This window comes from Prosopis cineraria, unplaced genomic scaffold (genome assembly GCF_029017545.1).
Source record: "Prosopis cineraria cultivar Desert tree isolate PC_DT_omini unplaced genomic scaffold, ASM2901754v1 PC7, whole genome shotgun sequence".
NCBI classification, from domain to species: domain Eukaryota; kingdom Viridiplantae; phylum Streptophyta; class Magnoliopsida; order Fabales; family Fabaceae; genus Prosopis; species Prosopis cineraria.
Window position 1 is genome coordinate 11309940 of NW_026555338.1, and position 12627 is coordinate 11322566.

Below are 12627 nucleotides of genomic sequence, written 5' to 3' on the forward strand. Positions count from 1 at the left end.
CTAAGTCTTAATTATATTTTTTGGATTTGGTCCTTATGCTTCCCTCATATGTTTAAGTCTAATTTTAATCGCATCTTGAGCCCAACCAACAATTTTAAAAAGGTTTTTCATCAGGATCCCCATTTTCAATGATTTCAAACTTTAATAAACCCTTTCTATATTGTAGATCATTGGAATTTTTTGTTCGTTAATGACTATGATGAAGTGATATGTATGGTAGGTCCGGCAATATCTAGGCAAAGATTACACACATAATATGAACATGAGAGAGAATCCATCAAATGTGAGTGGGAGATGTTGTATTGCTCCCTTGATGAATTAGGCCAAGTGAGTGGAGGTTCGAGTTGGGTTAAATAATTATATTATTCAATGGTGGTTACCAGAATATTTGGAAGGAGTAGTTATTTTGTTTTTAAATAAATAAAGTATCCACCCATTATCAATGAGTGATTTTATTGGGTGATTTGGAAAACATAGGTTTTTAAATAAACTTCTCCCAAAAAAAAAAACTCTCTTCATCTCTTTTTCTCTGCCTCTCTTAGTGTATCTACTGTGAAAACCCATTAACCTGGTCTTGCTTATAGTTCAAGAGAAATCTATCACCATGGAAGGTATGTTTTCAGACTCTGAAAATTTATAGTATGGAGATCATCATGCTTAGTATTGTCATTATCCTACAGGAAGTGGCATAGGTCAGTCATTGTTGGATATCATCATGCTTAGTGTTGACATTGCCTTAGTGTTTTAAATACCATGGTAGAATTTAATTATGGTTAAGTGTGTTGTTAATTATGTGATTAAAGTTGAGGACGTTACACATATGGCTAGTCCATTTACACTATTCTATAGACATGTTAAATTATATATATATATATATATATATTCAAGAAAATAATGGAACCCATAATCTGATATGAAGAACACTAAAGAACAATTGAGCCAATTCCGCTTTATAGTTTCATTAATTACTTAATTAATTTGTTACATAAATTAAATAAGAAAACATTAATTCCGTAGGATGGAATATAACTTAGGGAACATGACATACACTCACATAACAAGTTCCATACATTAAATTCATAAGTACGTAAGCACGTAGTTGGTCATTAAGGCTGGTGAACAAGGCCAGCCTGATATATATATATATATTGGCATATGATATAGTTCTTTTGGTCTTAATTTTTGATGCCAATTTTGTGATTTATTCTTCATATGGTCACCTGCGTCAGAAAAAAGGAACAACACAAAATTAAAGAGTGGGATAATTTTTGTCGTCAATATTAATGTTAATATGAATAAATATCAATCTATCATCCAGGATTTATTAGAAAGTGCACTGTTCATGTGCAAGATGCATCATGATCACTTTCTGGAACTCTATGAATTCTCTCATGTTACTCGAAAATCAGGAATTTACAAATAAGAAATAATCATCCCAAAATCACAATTTTTTTTTTTAAATTCATACTACAGCTCATCTTTACAGTGAAATCTTTTAGGTGGGTTTGGATTAATAGGAATTTAGATTTCACCAAATTTCTCATTTGGATATATAAAAATTTATGAATCTAGATTTGATTGAAATTCAAATTCATTTATTATTATAATTCCTTTGTAATTTTAAATTCTCTTTACATCAAAGTCATTTGAAATTCTAATCACTTTAAACATCTTGTTTTCTTTATGTTTTCACCATTGATATAACAGTCTCATATCTTTTCTCATTTCTCATTCTTATATCTTTTTTAAATTAAAAATTAGATTTAAACTCGTGATTCTCAATTTTTTATTTTCATTTTGAATCTTAACTAATATGATCTTTCTTCATTTGAAATTTTTTAAATTATCCAAACAAATGATTTTAAAGACATGTTATTTTAAATGTGAGATTTGAAAGGCAAGATTTTAAAATCTGAAATTCAAATTCAAATCTAAATCCATCAATCTAAATGGTACCTTAATGAGTTGAATGAATTGAACTTTAAGGATTTAATCATATCTATATGAAAGGATATGAAATTGAGAAATGGCGTACCCAAGATGAAGCATCTTCTTGTCAGAGTGAGAGTAAGGAGTTGCAGGGGGTTCGATTATGGTAATTGGATTGAAGAAATTGCGAGAAGCCAATGCTTGCTGCATCGCACTCAGCTGCTCCTCTCCTGACACCATGTTTGCTTGCTGCTCATCCCTCTCCATTTCAGCTATCTGTTTTTTTTTTTTTTTTTTGCCAAACATTTCAGCTATCTGTTTATTTATTCATATCAATTAATAATTTCCTCATAAATACTCCCTCAGGCCATAATATATGGCATTTTTTATAAGCATTGTTTGGTTCAAAATATACGGCAACCATGAGTCAGTTTTGTACATTATTTTTCAATAATACCCTTACTTTCACTCAAGTAATTAATAAGGGTATTTTGAATGAGTCAATTGTTATATATATTTATTCTAATCAAAGGTATGATTGGAAACATGTGAGAATTTTTTAAAAATTAAGCTTTTAACTAACTCATTTTAAGAAACATAAATTATTTAACAATAACTTATATTGTCATCTGGAGAGAGTAAAGAATAATTCTCCTTCACTACAATTAAAAGATATATAGAGGGATAATAGATACATACCTTAGTCCGAAGGCAGATATTTTCATTTTCCAGCTCAATCTCCTAATTCAGTCGTTATCATTATAGAGGACAAAAATGATATATAATCAAAAGCTAAGCACATCAATTTAAAGTGATAAATAAATAATTAGAATTAAAAGTCAGAAGAATATATCCTATTTCCGAATTGTTACCCTTTTTTGCCGGTATTCGATTTCTGCTAGCAGCATCTCATGCTGTTGTAGTACATATAATTAACAAAACAGTTAGAATTAAATCCATCTAAAGGACCAAAAGTAAGAACGAATAACACAGTTACACATTGTTTCTTGATTCAATCAATTGCATTACATTTTGAGAGGACATGTAGGGTGGGTTACAAGAATAGGTGTAAATGGAATTTTTGGCCCCCGGTATCTCAAAAGAGGAGAACACAGCTAAGCCAGTTAACGGTTTTAAGAAAACACATATAAATAAGTATGATGCCACATTTTAATATATACAAAACCTGAAAGTATTTAATTTATGGATATTTTCACTAGTATAGCTTTTCTCTTGGTCAACTCTATTTGATGTGAGACTTCTCTCCACATTTTAGTTCATTCACACTTGAGATCCTAACATAAAATTGGAATATGCTCGCAAACAAGGTTACTAATTTTTTAATGTTTAGGTTGGAGACATATAATCCTAAACACACACGCATGATGTAATTTTGTATGATTATGATATTTTTAGAGACTTGATAAAGATTAAGTTTCAGAAATCAAATCGGTGATCAAGGAAAACTTGAGAGACCAAAAATTTCATTGTCCCAAAAACTTGAAAAAAAATTGAATCAATGTTTTTTAAGGTTGGATTGGGGGGGGGGGGGGAACAGTTTTGTGAATCACAAAAGGAAGTAATTAAAAGGAATGCAGGACAATATAAGACGACATGTCGTTTCAGAATCGTTTGAGATACCTTCTTAGATCTGATTCGAGAGATTCCTCGTTCGAGTCTGTTTTCCAGCTGCTTCAGTTCTTTCACAGTGAGTGTGCTTAATGCATCACCCATCAAGTGCCTATACCACCAACCAAGCCCACATCAAATAATCAACTTACCGTTAATTAATTAATAATTAATTCCACTCCAGAGTATATATTGGTGCAGATCAGTTTAAACTTAAGTCATATATACTCCAGAAATTTTAAGAATTTGCTTTTTAGGGAGAACCACATCCAAGAATCTGATAAGAATAAACTTATTCATAGACAAGAACAAATACAAAATGGATTATTGTTAAAATAAGAATATGAACTTTTTGTTTAATAGGACCTGTAATTAGTCTTTATTGGCGAATAAGTTTCTTAACAGGTTATCAGATGTGATTCTTTGGTGTTTTTTTTTTTAAATCTACTCGAGGGGAATGAGTTTTTAGAAATTAAAAATACGTGAATTTCATGAATTTTTAACATATTTTATATTTTATAAAAATAATAAAATTAAATGGGAAAATAAATAGAAAAAATAAAAACTTCATATATAAAACTTCATATATAATTATATATCTCAATTTCGGAGGATTTTATCCCCTGAGGTTCATCTCCGCAATTGACAATGCAGGGACCGAAAGAAATACTGAGTACTGAAATAAATAAGTCAACCTAAAATTATTTTCAATATAATCACAAGACCTATTTTTAATGTCAGTAATGCAAAAAATCATTATAAATATGTAAATAAACTTGTGACACAATCATTAAGAATAACTGAAATTACCTGTTTGAATTTTGAAGCATCTGAATTTGCTGACGCAGCTTCGCGGATTCTTGCTGATAATACTGCCATTCAAAGATACATGCATCAATATTTAATTATCATTGCTTATCTTTGCTATAACATTCAAAATAATAGAAAGAACTTTAAAAATCATATTTTTAAATTTGTTTTGAGGAACACACCAAATTAACTTAGTGGCATAAACATCTAACTTTTTAATTTAATTAATTTAAATTCAAGAGATTTCAACGTATTGCATATTTTGAATAAGTTAAAATTATGGAGTGAAATTTTTATGTGGTTTTTGCGTAAAGGGTAACTTTGGACTTATTTATGCATCTTTTTATCCTGAGAAATTGTACTGCTAGTTTACCTCAGAAGTACCAAAATATAGTTACTTCAATTTCATGTTAGAATTTTATTTGAGCTATGTTAGAGAGAGGAATTTTTTTACCTGCGATTTTCAGAGTAGACTGATTAAAAAATGAGATTAATAAATTCCAATGATCAAACGAATTGATTGAAAATTAATACAAAATGTAATACTTTTTTGGCCAAGAATAACTTTTAATTATTAAAATAAACTTTTACTTGTGTAAGTAAAATATGTTTTTTGATAATTTCTGTATTCATAGGTAGTAAATTAAATCTATCTTCACGAAAATAGACGGAATTTGCATCATCATCATCATCATCATCATCATGTAAGGCCTTTTTAATTAACTTGAGGAGCGAGGTATTACAATTTAAGACATGGTTTTGAAGACAAATATAATACATCGTAGTTTTACTAAACTCATCCGATTTTTTTTTTTTTTAAGGAAGAGTTTAGTCACGATGTAGAAATAACATTATGATACAGCAAATTTAAATAATTCCATGAGGTAATTAATTTTACCTGAGCATTGATTTCAGTAATAGAGCATGCACCAGAACTATCTGAACAAGCCTTTTTGTACCTCTCTATCGTTGACCTTATGCTGCTAGCAATACAAGACACAGACAGATGTCAAAACATGATGAACACAGAAAGGTTAACTCATAACAACAAAATATAATTGATTTAGATGTCAAAGGAAAGTTTTCTTTTCTAAAATAATATGCATGCAAATGTGTTTAATTTTACACTAAAAACTATAAATATAATCACAAGATGAGTAACATTGAACTCAAAGTGAGAGAGAGAGAGAGAGAGAGATTATATGAGTGATCGAGATAGTGTGTATATTGCTTTTTTGATAAACAGCTCAATTACAGTTTCAATGTAGTGTATGACCAGGGACGGATATAGCATGACATTCATGGGGGCAAAATTTTAAATAATATAAAACATGGAGGTCTAGAATCAATTTTAGCAATTTTAGTAAAGAGAATTCTTAAAATTTTTAAAGGGAAGTTAAGCCCTAGGTACATACATGATATTTTGAGCTGAATGTGAGAATGTGCACAAAGTACATATAACAATAACAGACACATACATACATACATACATACAAACATACATATGCACGAAAAGAATGTTTAATATGCATGGTTAAAAGTATAAGAAATAACCTAATTAAAGAAAGCGAAACAACATTTGAAGGAAGAACATATTTTATAGAAAATGAAAGTATAACTTATTTTGATGTGTGTTCTTGGGAAACAAGGAGCTGTTTGTTTTTATTTTCAAAAATTATTTTCTGTTTTTCAAATAAAAAATTCATTTGAGTCAGGTGTTTCAGATTTAATTGTTTTTATAAACTGTTTTTTATTTTTTATTTTATTACAAATGTTCTCCTTTTTCTGTCTTAAAAAAAATGGAAACAACTTAGAGTTTTTTTTTTTAATAAAACACACTACATTTGACCATTGTCAATAACTATCATAGACTACCACCATTAATTAACCACTAGTGACCACCTTTATTGGCAATTTTTTTAATTCTAAAATTATTTTTAAATTAATATAATCAAACAGATTTTCATTTTATAAAAATTTGAAAAAATTAATTTCAAAAATAAAAAATGAAAACAAAACCAAGCAAGTCGATATATACTTAATTATTTTCTTCTTTGTCTACCTACAGTCTTTCTTCCCGAACCTGAGACGACTGAAAGTGAAAAAGATGTTAAGAGACATCAAAACTGTTTCTTTTTCACTGAATAAGGCAAACAAGTACTGATGGGTTTCCCCTTGGAAAGCTAGAAATGGAAATTAAGGGACAAGCATGTGAAGAGTTACACACACATTATGTCAGAAGGATTTGAATGCAAAGACATTAGCGTTCACATATTTCACTGACACAACTGATCTGTTTTTCTCTTTCAGCTTAATCTGTTCAGCAGCTCAGTACAAGTAATTCCAATATTACGTGTTTGTGTGTGTGTGTGTGTGTGTGTGTGAATAATGTTAATTAGACTCTATGGAACTTGTTAATTAAGAGTTTAAGACACATGTGACTAAAGAAATGACAGTAGTAGAAGTAGAGAATTAATGAGATAATAAAACTTCATTTAGCTTGTGTACAGTAATAACTCGGGATGATACATGCTTTATTAGGTTATAAAAACTTAGCATATTAAACATTTTTTTCTGCTATTTAAATTGCTGTAATGTAGTCCGCCCCTGATAAATAGGACCATAAAATGAGAATCTCAAACCCAAATTAATAATTATTTAGAATTGGGTTAATTATGCATTTAGATAAAATAATTATGGGCGGGTAGTTTTGCGAGGGAGCAGTTCTTGTAACTGCCAATTAAAAGCTATCATGCCATATTTGTTGAAGGCAGAAGAGAAAATACGCACGCTTTGTGGAAAAGGATCCTCTCTAGTTTTTGGTTTTTCTCTCATTTTTCTCTCTCAAAAAGAACGGTGTATCTACTGTGAAAATATATTTGAGATTCATGATATACCCCAGATTCTGTGTGGAATGAGACTCGAGAAATTCTATTGTCAGCAAAGGTATGTTTCTCGGACCCTAGAAACTTACAGAAATCATACAAATATTGTCTCAACCTGTTTTCGAAGTATAAATTCATTTCAATTTAAGGAAAACCCGTTCACTACCAAAAAAAAAAAAACATAAAGTTGTTTAAGTAAAAATTAAATTCGTAAAATATATATAACTGTGTAAAATTACAAGCCATAATAAGTGCTAAAAAATTAATATGTCAAAATATTACAAGTATATTTTGAACAATTTCACAATTAGATATCTATTGCATTTCGAATTTTGAAATACACTAGATGGCAAGTTTATTAACAGTAGTGTATGTAGCTAGCTTCTTGTATATCTTTCAATACAGTGAGACAATATATATTATCATCCCAGAGTAAGTACAGAAAGAATAAATATAAACCTATGCTGAAAATAGGGACAAATCCAAGTAACCCATACTCCTATGCAACGAAACGGAATCAAGAAACATAAAGTCATTGAGCAGCAAGACTCTTGTAGTTTCGAGATATAAAGTAGTTTTTATGAAGATCTGTACTGTCCTGAATCTGGAAGTAATAAATTTAACCAAGATCATTGGAAGGCCTGCAAAACTTCTATGTTTCACCTTTTTAAGGTAAAATTTTTTTATGCAAGGGAAAAAAACGCTTTAATTTGAAAATGAATAATATCCTCGAAGATGAGCAAAAGGTTGTGAGAGACTTCGAAAGCTAAAAGTCGAAGCAAAGACAAATAAGGGATCTAAAAATATTGTTGTATCAGTGTGGTTCTTTTTTGGTTACAAGATCAGAATTCTAGTTCCATCAAATGCCAGATGGCTTCATATGTGTGTGTGCACACACACACACAACAAAGATAAATAAAAGCTGAAGCTAGATAAGTCAACTATTGACTAAGTTACATTGTGATTGGCTCATTTCTCGTTTGTGACAGATGACTCATTACATTGAGTCAATTTTTACTTAAAAAAAGAAAAAGAAAAAAGAATGACTCATCACATTTTGAGTCAATTTTAACTATTCAATTAATTTGGGCCTTCCAAATGTATTCTTCATTGAGCTAAAGGATAATTTTACTTTTAAACTATAGTTCTAAAAGCATATGGAATCTTAAATTATTTTAATTTGAGGCAATTTTTCCCTTCAATAAATAGAAAATTGTCATTAAAAAATAACTTTAATAGTTGGTTAAACAAAAAATAGACATACAAAATTTACAGAAAATTAAAGAACCCACAAAACTATAAATATATACTTTATTAAAAAATAATATCAATTAAATTTCTTAAATTACAAATAAATTTCAAGAAACTAATGTTATTTTTTACCCACATAAAATACCAAAATGCCATTTTAATCAGACATTATAACCAACTATAGGTAATTAATTATTAGATCACCATTGCTCACAACAAGACTTGCAAGTAGCTAAAAAAATTTATTTTTTAATAATATCTTATTAAAATATTAATGATTTAATATATAATAATTTAAATATTATTTATAAATTTTCATACACAATTTACAAGCTAATTTTTGAGATCTATGAATTCTTTAAAACTTACAATATTAGCGTATTTGTGACTTAAAATTGAATATGTTTTTTTTATACCAGCTGTATATTTTTTAAGGTGGACTTGTAAATTTTGTATAAAGATATATAATTTATCACACAACTTAAATTTATAACTTAATTAGCTAGTATGAAAAACACGAATATCTATAAATCATGGATATAGAGTGTTAATTTTCAAAGAGGATTTATTAATTTTAGAAAAATATTTAGTGAAAGTTATATTCAAGTCCCACTAACAAAAGTTTATTACCAAGAGGTCCCATAAATTTCACAAAATACTCCCAAATTGCATATTCTATATATTGACAACTTGATTAAAAGCATTGACAACTGAATAACGACCATTTATAACTGTAAAGGAAAATGAAAATACAAGTTATAAATGGCCGTTGTCTAGTTATCAACACCCTTAATCAAGTTGTCAATGTATAATATTTAGGATTTGGGAGTACTTTGTGAAATTCATAGGACCTTTCAGTAATAAACTTCCTTCTATGAGACTTAAATATAATTTTCTCAAATATTTACAAAAAATAATGAATATTTTAATATGATATTACTAAAACAAACATAATATTTTATTTAATTACTTACCATTGTTGTTGTCAATAATGATAAGTACCTTATAGTCAGTCACAGTGGTTGGTCAAAATGGTGATTTAGTCTTGTACATTGGGAAGAAATGACATTTGTTTTTTTTTTTTTGGTATTCATTTGTAACTTAAGGAACTTAATCGGTATTAATTTTTTTATGAGGTACTTGTTTGTAATTTTCCAACCATCATTTTCCATAACTTTTGAGGTTCTTTTTTTTTAATTTTCTAATTAATTAATAGTTAAAATTAACTTTTATTAATAATGATAACATTGCACCATTTTCAATCATTGAAGGGTAATATTACACCAAAAAAAATTAGAATATCATACAATCATGGATGTTAAGAACAGAACTGTTCTTTGACCTTTCATTTAATGTGAAAGACTTATTTTTAAATAGATATTACACGATTTAAATTAATTAAACGACTTAATGGTACTCAAAATGTCAGTAGGTTCTTCATCCACAGCCACGACATATGTGTTCCATAGTCATTTCATTTGTCTTCTTTACAATTTTTGAAGTTGAACGTATGCTTTAAATTTATTATTTGATTGTCACCAGCTAATGGACAATTAATACATGATCAATTCTCTTCCTAGTCTTATACTTTTATTTATTTTAAGCTTTAAACGTACTTATGTTCCATATTCTGGATTATTGTTTTTGTCTTGTGATCTTTTATATTGCAGATTTGTTTTAATTTTGAAGGCAATTTAATTTGAGACACAGTAGCCGGGCACTAATTAAACCAATTTTCTCTTCTCTTTGAATGTTTTAGTTCAAACATATTTTTCTTAAAAAATACGCATATATTCAGATGGAAGAAAATGCTTAAATTAATTTTTAAGATGTGTTTTTCATTTTATACAATCCAATTATGTCGCGGAAATTCTTAGCTGTGCAGAAATATGAAAATTTGTATAGTGTGTGATAATTCGCAGGTCATATATAAACAGTTGTGTAAGAATTAGGTAAAAATAAGCTAACTAACAATCTTCAGACATAAGCAGACGCAAATAAGCAGAAAGAAATGCGGCAATCCAAGTCAAATTTCAGTTCTTTAAACGGTGGATTCATAGATGTTTAAGCAGAGAAATTAAAGGGAAGAAATTAAATCAAAGACGTTAAAAATGAAGGAAAGAAATATAGAAATGATTACTTGTTGTTAGAATACTCGTAGAGACGGCCACGGCTGGAGAAGACGATGAGGGCAACTTCAGCATCACAGAGGACAGACAGCTCATAGGCCTTCTTCAGAAGCCCATTCCTTCTCTTGCAGAACGTCACTTGCCGATTCGTTGTATTCTCTATCCTCTTTATTTCAATCTTCCCTCTTCCCATTTCTTTCATCATCACCGAAGCCCACAATCATCATATCAGATCTTTGTAATAAATATGTGTGTGTGTGTGTGTGTGAATGAAATTTCTATGGATCTATAAGTTGTGATCTTAAAGAAACGTAAATGTTTCACGAAGAACGGTTTGATACAAGTCACAAGATGAAAGATACGTTTTAGGTGAAAGACCAAAGAGGATCTTTGGGAAAACACAAGATCTGAAGATCGTACAGTACAAGCTCGCTCTTTTTTTTTTTTTTTTTTAACAACAGATTCGGAACCCTTTTTCTTCATCTCTGTCTCTCTCTCTCTCTCACAACAAGTAAAACCTCTTTAGGGTCAGAAAAACCTCTTCATCTTAGCATGAAAATATGCAAAGCTCTGAACACAAGAATGACCACACCAGTTTGCTGAAGAAAACGTTTGAAAGTGAAGAAAGAAAAGGGTACACACAAAACATAAATGGCGGATTTTTTATTTCTTTTCTTGTTCTGGAAAAACACTTGGTTTGCTGAGACGATCAGAGGGAAGACCAAGAGAGAAAGTAAGAAATAGAAAAAGAAGATTCTGCAATCTAGCTACACATGTGTATGAAGGAATTAATCACACAGATCTAGGGTTTAATAGATAAAAATGAAGAGAGGTTATATGAGGGATTAATAGATCTCAAAGAAAGAACAAGTATATAGATTCATAAACAAAATTATAATACAGACCTGCGTGATCAGCCTCTCTCTTTCCGGCTACTTCAGCTTTCGGAAAGATTACTAATCCCAAAGAGAGCCAACTATAGCATCTGATATAGCCTTTGTTCCACTTCCATCTCTCTCCTCTTTATAGTCCCTTTCTTTCTTTGTCTAAGTGTGCAAGAGAGAGGTGGAGTTTTGGGCTTTTTTTTAAAGAATTTTTTTTACTTCATCATGTTCCTATTATAAGGTACTTCTAACCATCTCATTGGAACAAAGAAGCCAAAGATGGTTAAGTCTTTAATTTTCTTTGAAAATATAATAAACTTTAAAATTGACCCCTATTTAAAAGAAATTTTTTTAAAAAAATTGCATTACATTATTTATCATAGTTAATGAGTTTAAATAAAGGTAATTGATAAAATACAATCAATACTCTACCAAATGCTTTATATTAATGATCACTTATCTTTCTAGAAACAGCCTTATAATAGAGATCAGAGGGTGAGATATCTAAACGTATTGGTATAGGCTAGCTAGAAGGCTATGCTAGCTTAACTAGCAGTTTCATGTTTAGATATTTTGCATGCAACGGTGTTAAAAAATTGTACTTTAAAAGCGTTTGATATATTACCCTTCTAATTCTGCTTGGTTTAATTCAAAATAATCAAAATTAAATATGATTTCTGTTACACCTGATCCAGAATTTTTCAAGGAGGAAAATCAAATAAAAAATATTTAGAAGTCGCCCCCAAAATTTTAAAGGATAGTTTTGGAAACCTCTTTGACATGTGATCTACATGTAGAGAAAATGGTACGATTATCGATTGTATGTGGGGAAGGTATTAGACATTTCACAAGACCCATCCATATATGAATGGTTACTTTAAATTAACTATATAAATGTATATAAGGCCTTAAAAATATCTTAATCTTCCTTAGTAAAAAAATAAGATAATCAAAAGCATAAAATTTATTTATTTACAAGTTGGACTTGACCTTGGATAAAACCCTAAAGTCTACGTACCCTTTCGAGGGATCGAAGCCCATGTATTTTGAGATAAAAATGTGTCTCTTGGTTGAGATTGTAGCATCTTAAATTTCAATCCATGGAACTAG

The 12627-nt window shown here is 29.4% G+C and overlaps 1 protein-coding gene across 3 annotated transcripts; it reads right to left on the reverse strand.

The window, feature by feature from the left end:
• Nucleotides 1–1021: 1021 nt before the first annotated feature.
• LOC129316193 (agamous-like MADS-box protein AGL11) lies at nucleotides 1022–11665 on the reverse strand. Of its 3 annotated transcripts, XM_054960494.1 has the most exons (9): nucleotides 11539–11665; nucleotides 10645–10828; nucleotides 5267–5351; nucleotides 4369–4430; nucleotides 3571–3670; nucleotides 2802–2843; nucleotides 2629–2670; nucleotides 2036–2205; nucleotides 1022–1220 (listed from the first exon to the last, which is right to left on the reverse strand). In XM_054960494.1, exons 2-9 carry the CDS (start codon nucleotides 10824–10826, stop codon nucleotides 1217–1219), a joined length of 687 nt encoding a protein of 228 aa, XP_054816469.1. In that variant the 5' UTR covers nucleotides 10827–10828; nucleotides 11539–11665; the 3' UTR covers nucleotides 1022–1216. The 3 variants fall into 3 exon arrangements, with proteins under 3 accessions (XP_054816469.1, XP_054816468.1, XP_054816467.1); XM_054960493.1 differs by lacking the exon at nucleotides 11539–11665 and having other exon boundaries at nucleotides 5267–5348; nucleotides 10645–10918; XM_054960492.1 differs by lacking the exon at nucleotides 11539–11665 and having other exon boundaries at nucleotides 10645–10918.
• Nucleotides 11666–12627: the final 962 nt, after the last annotated feature.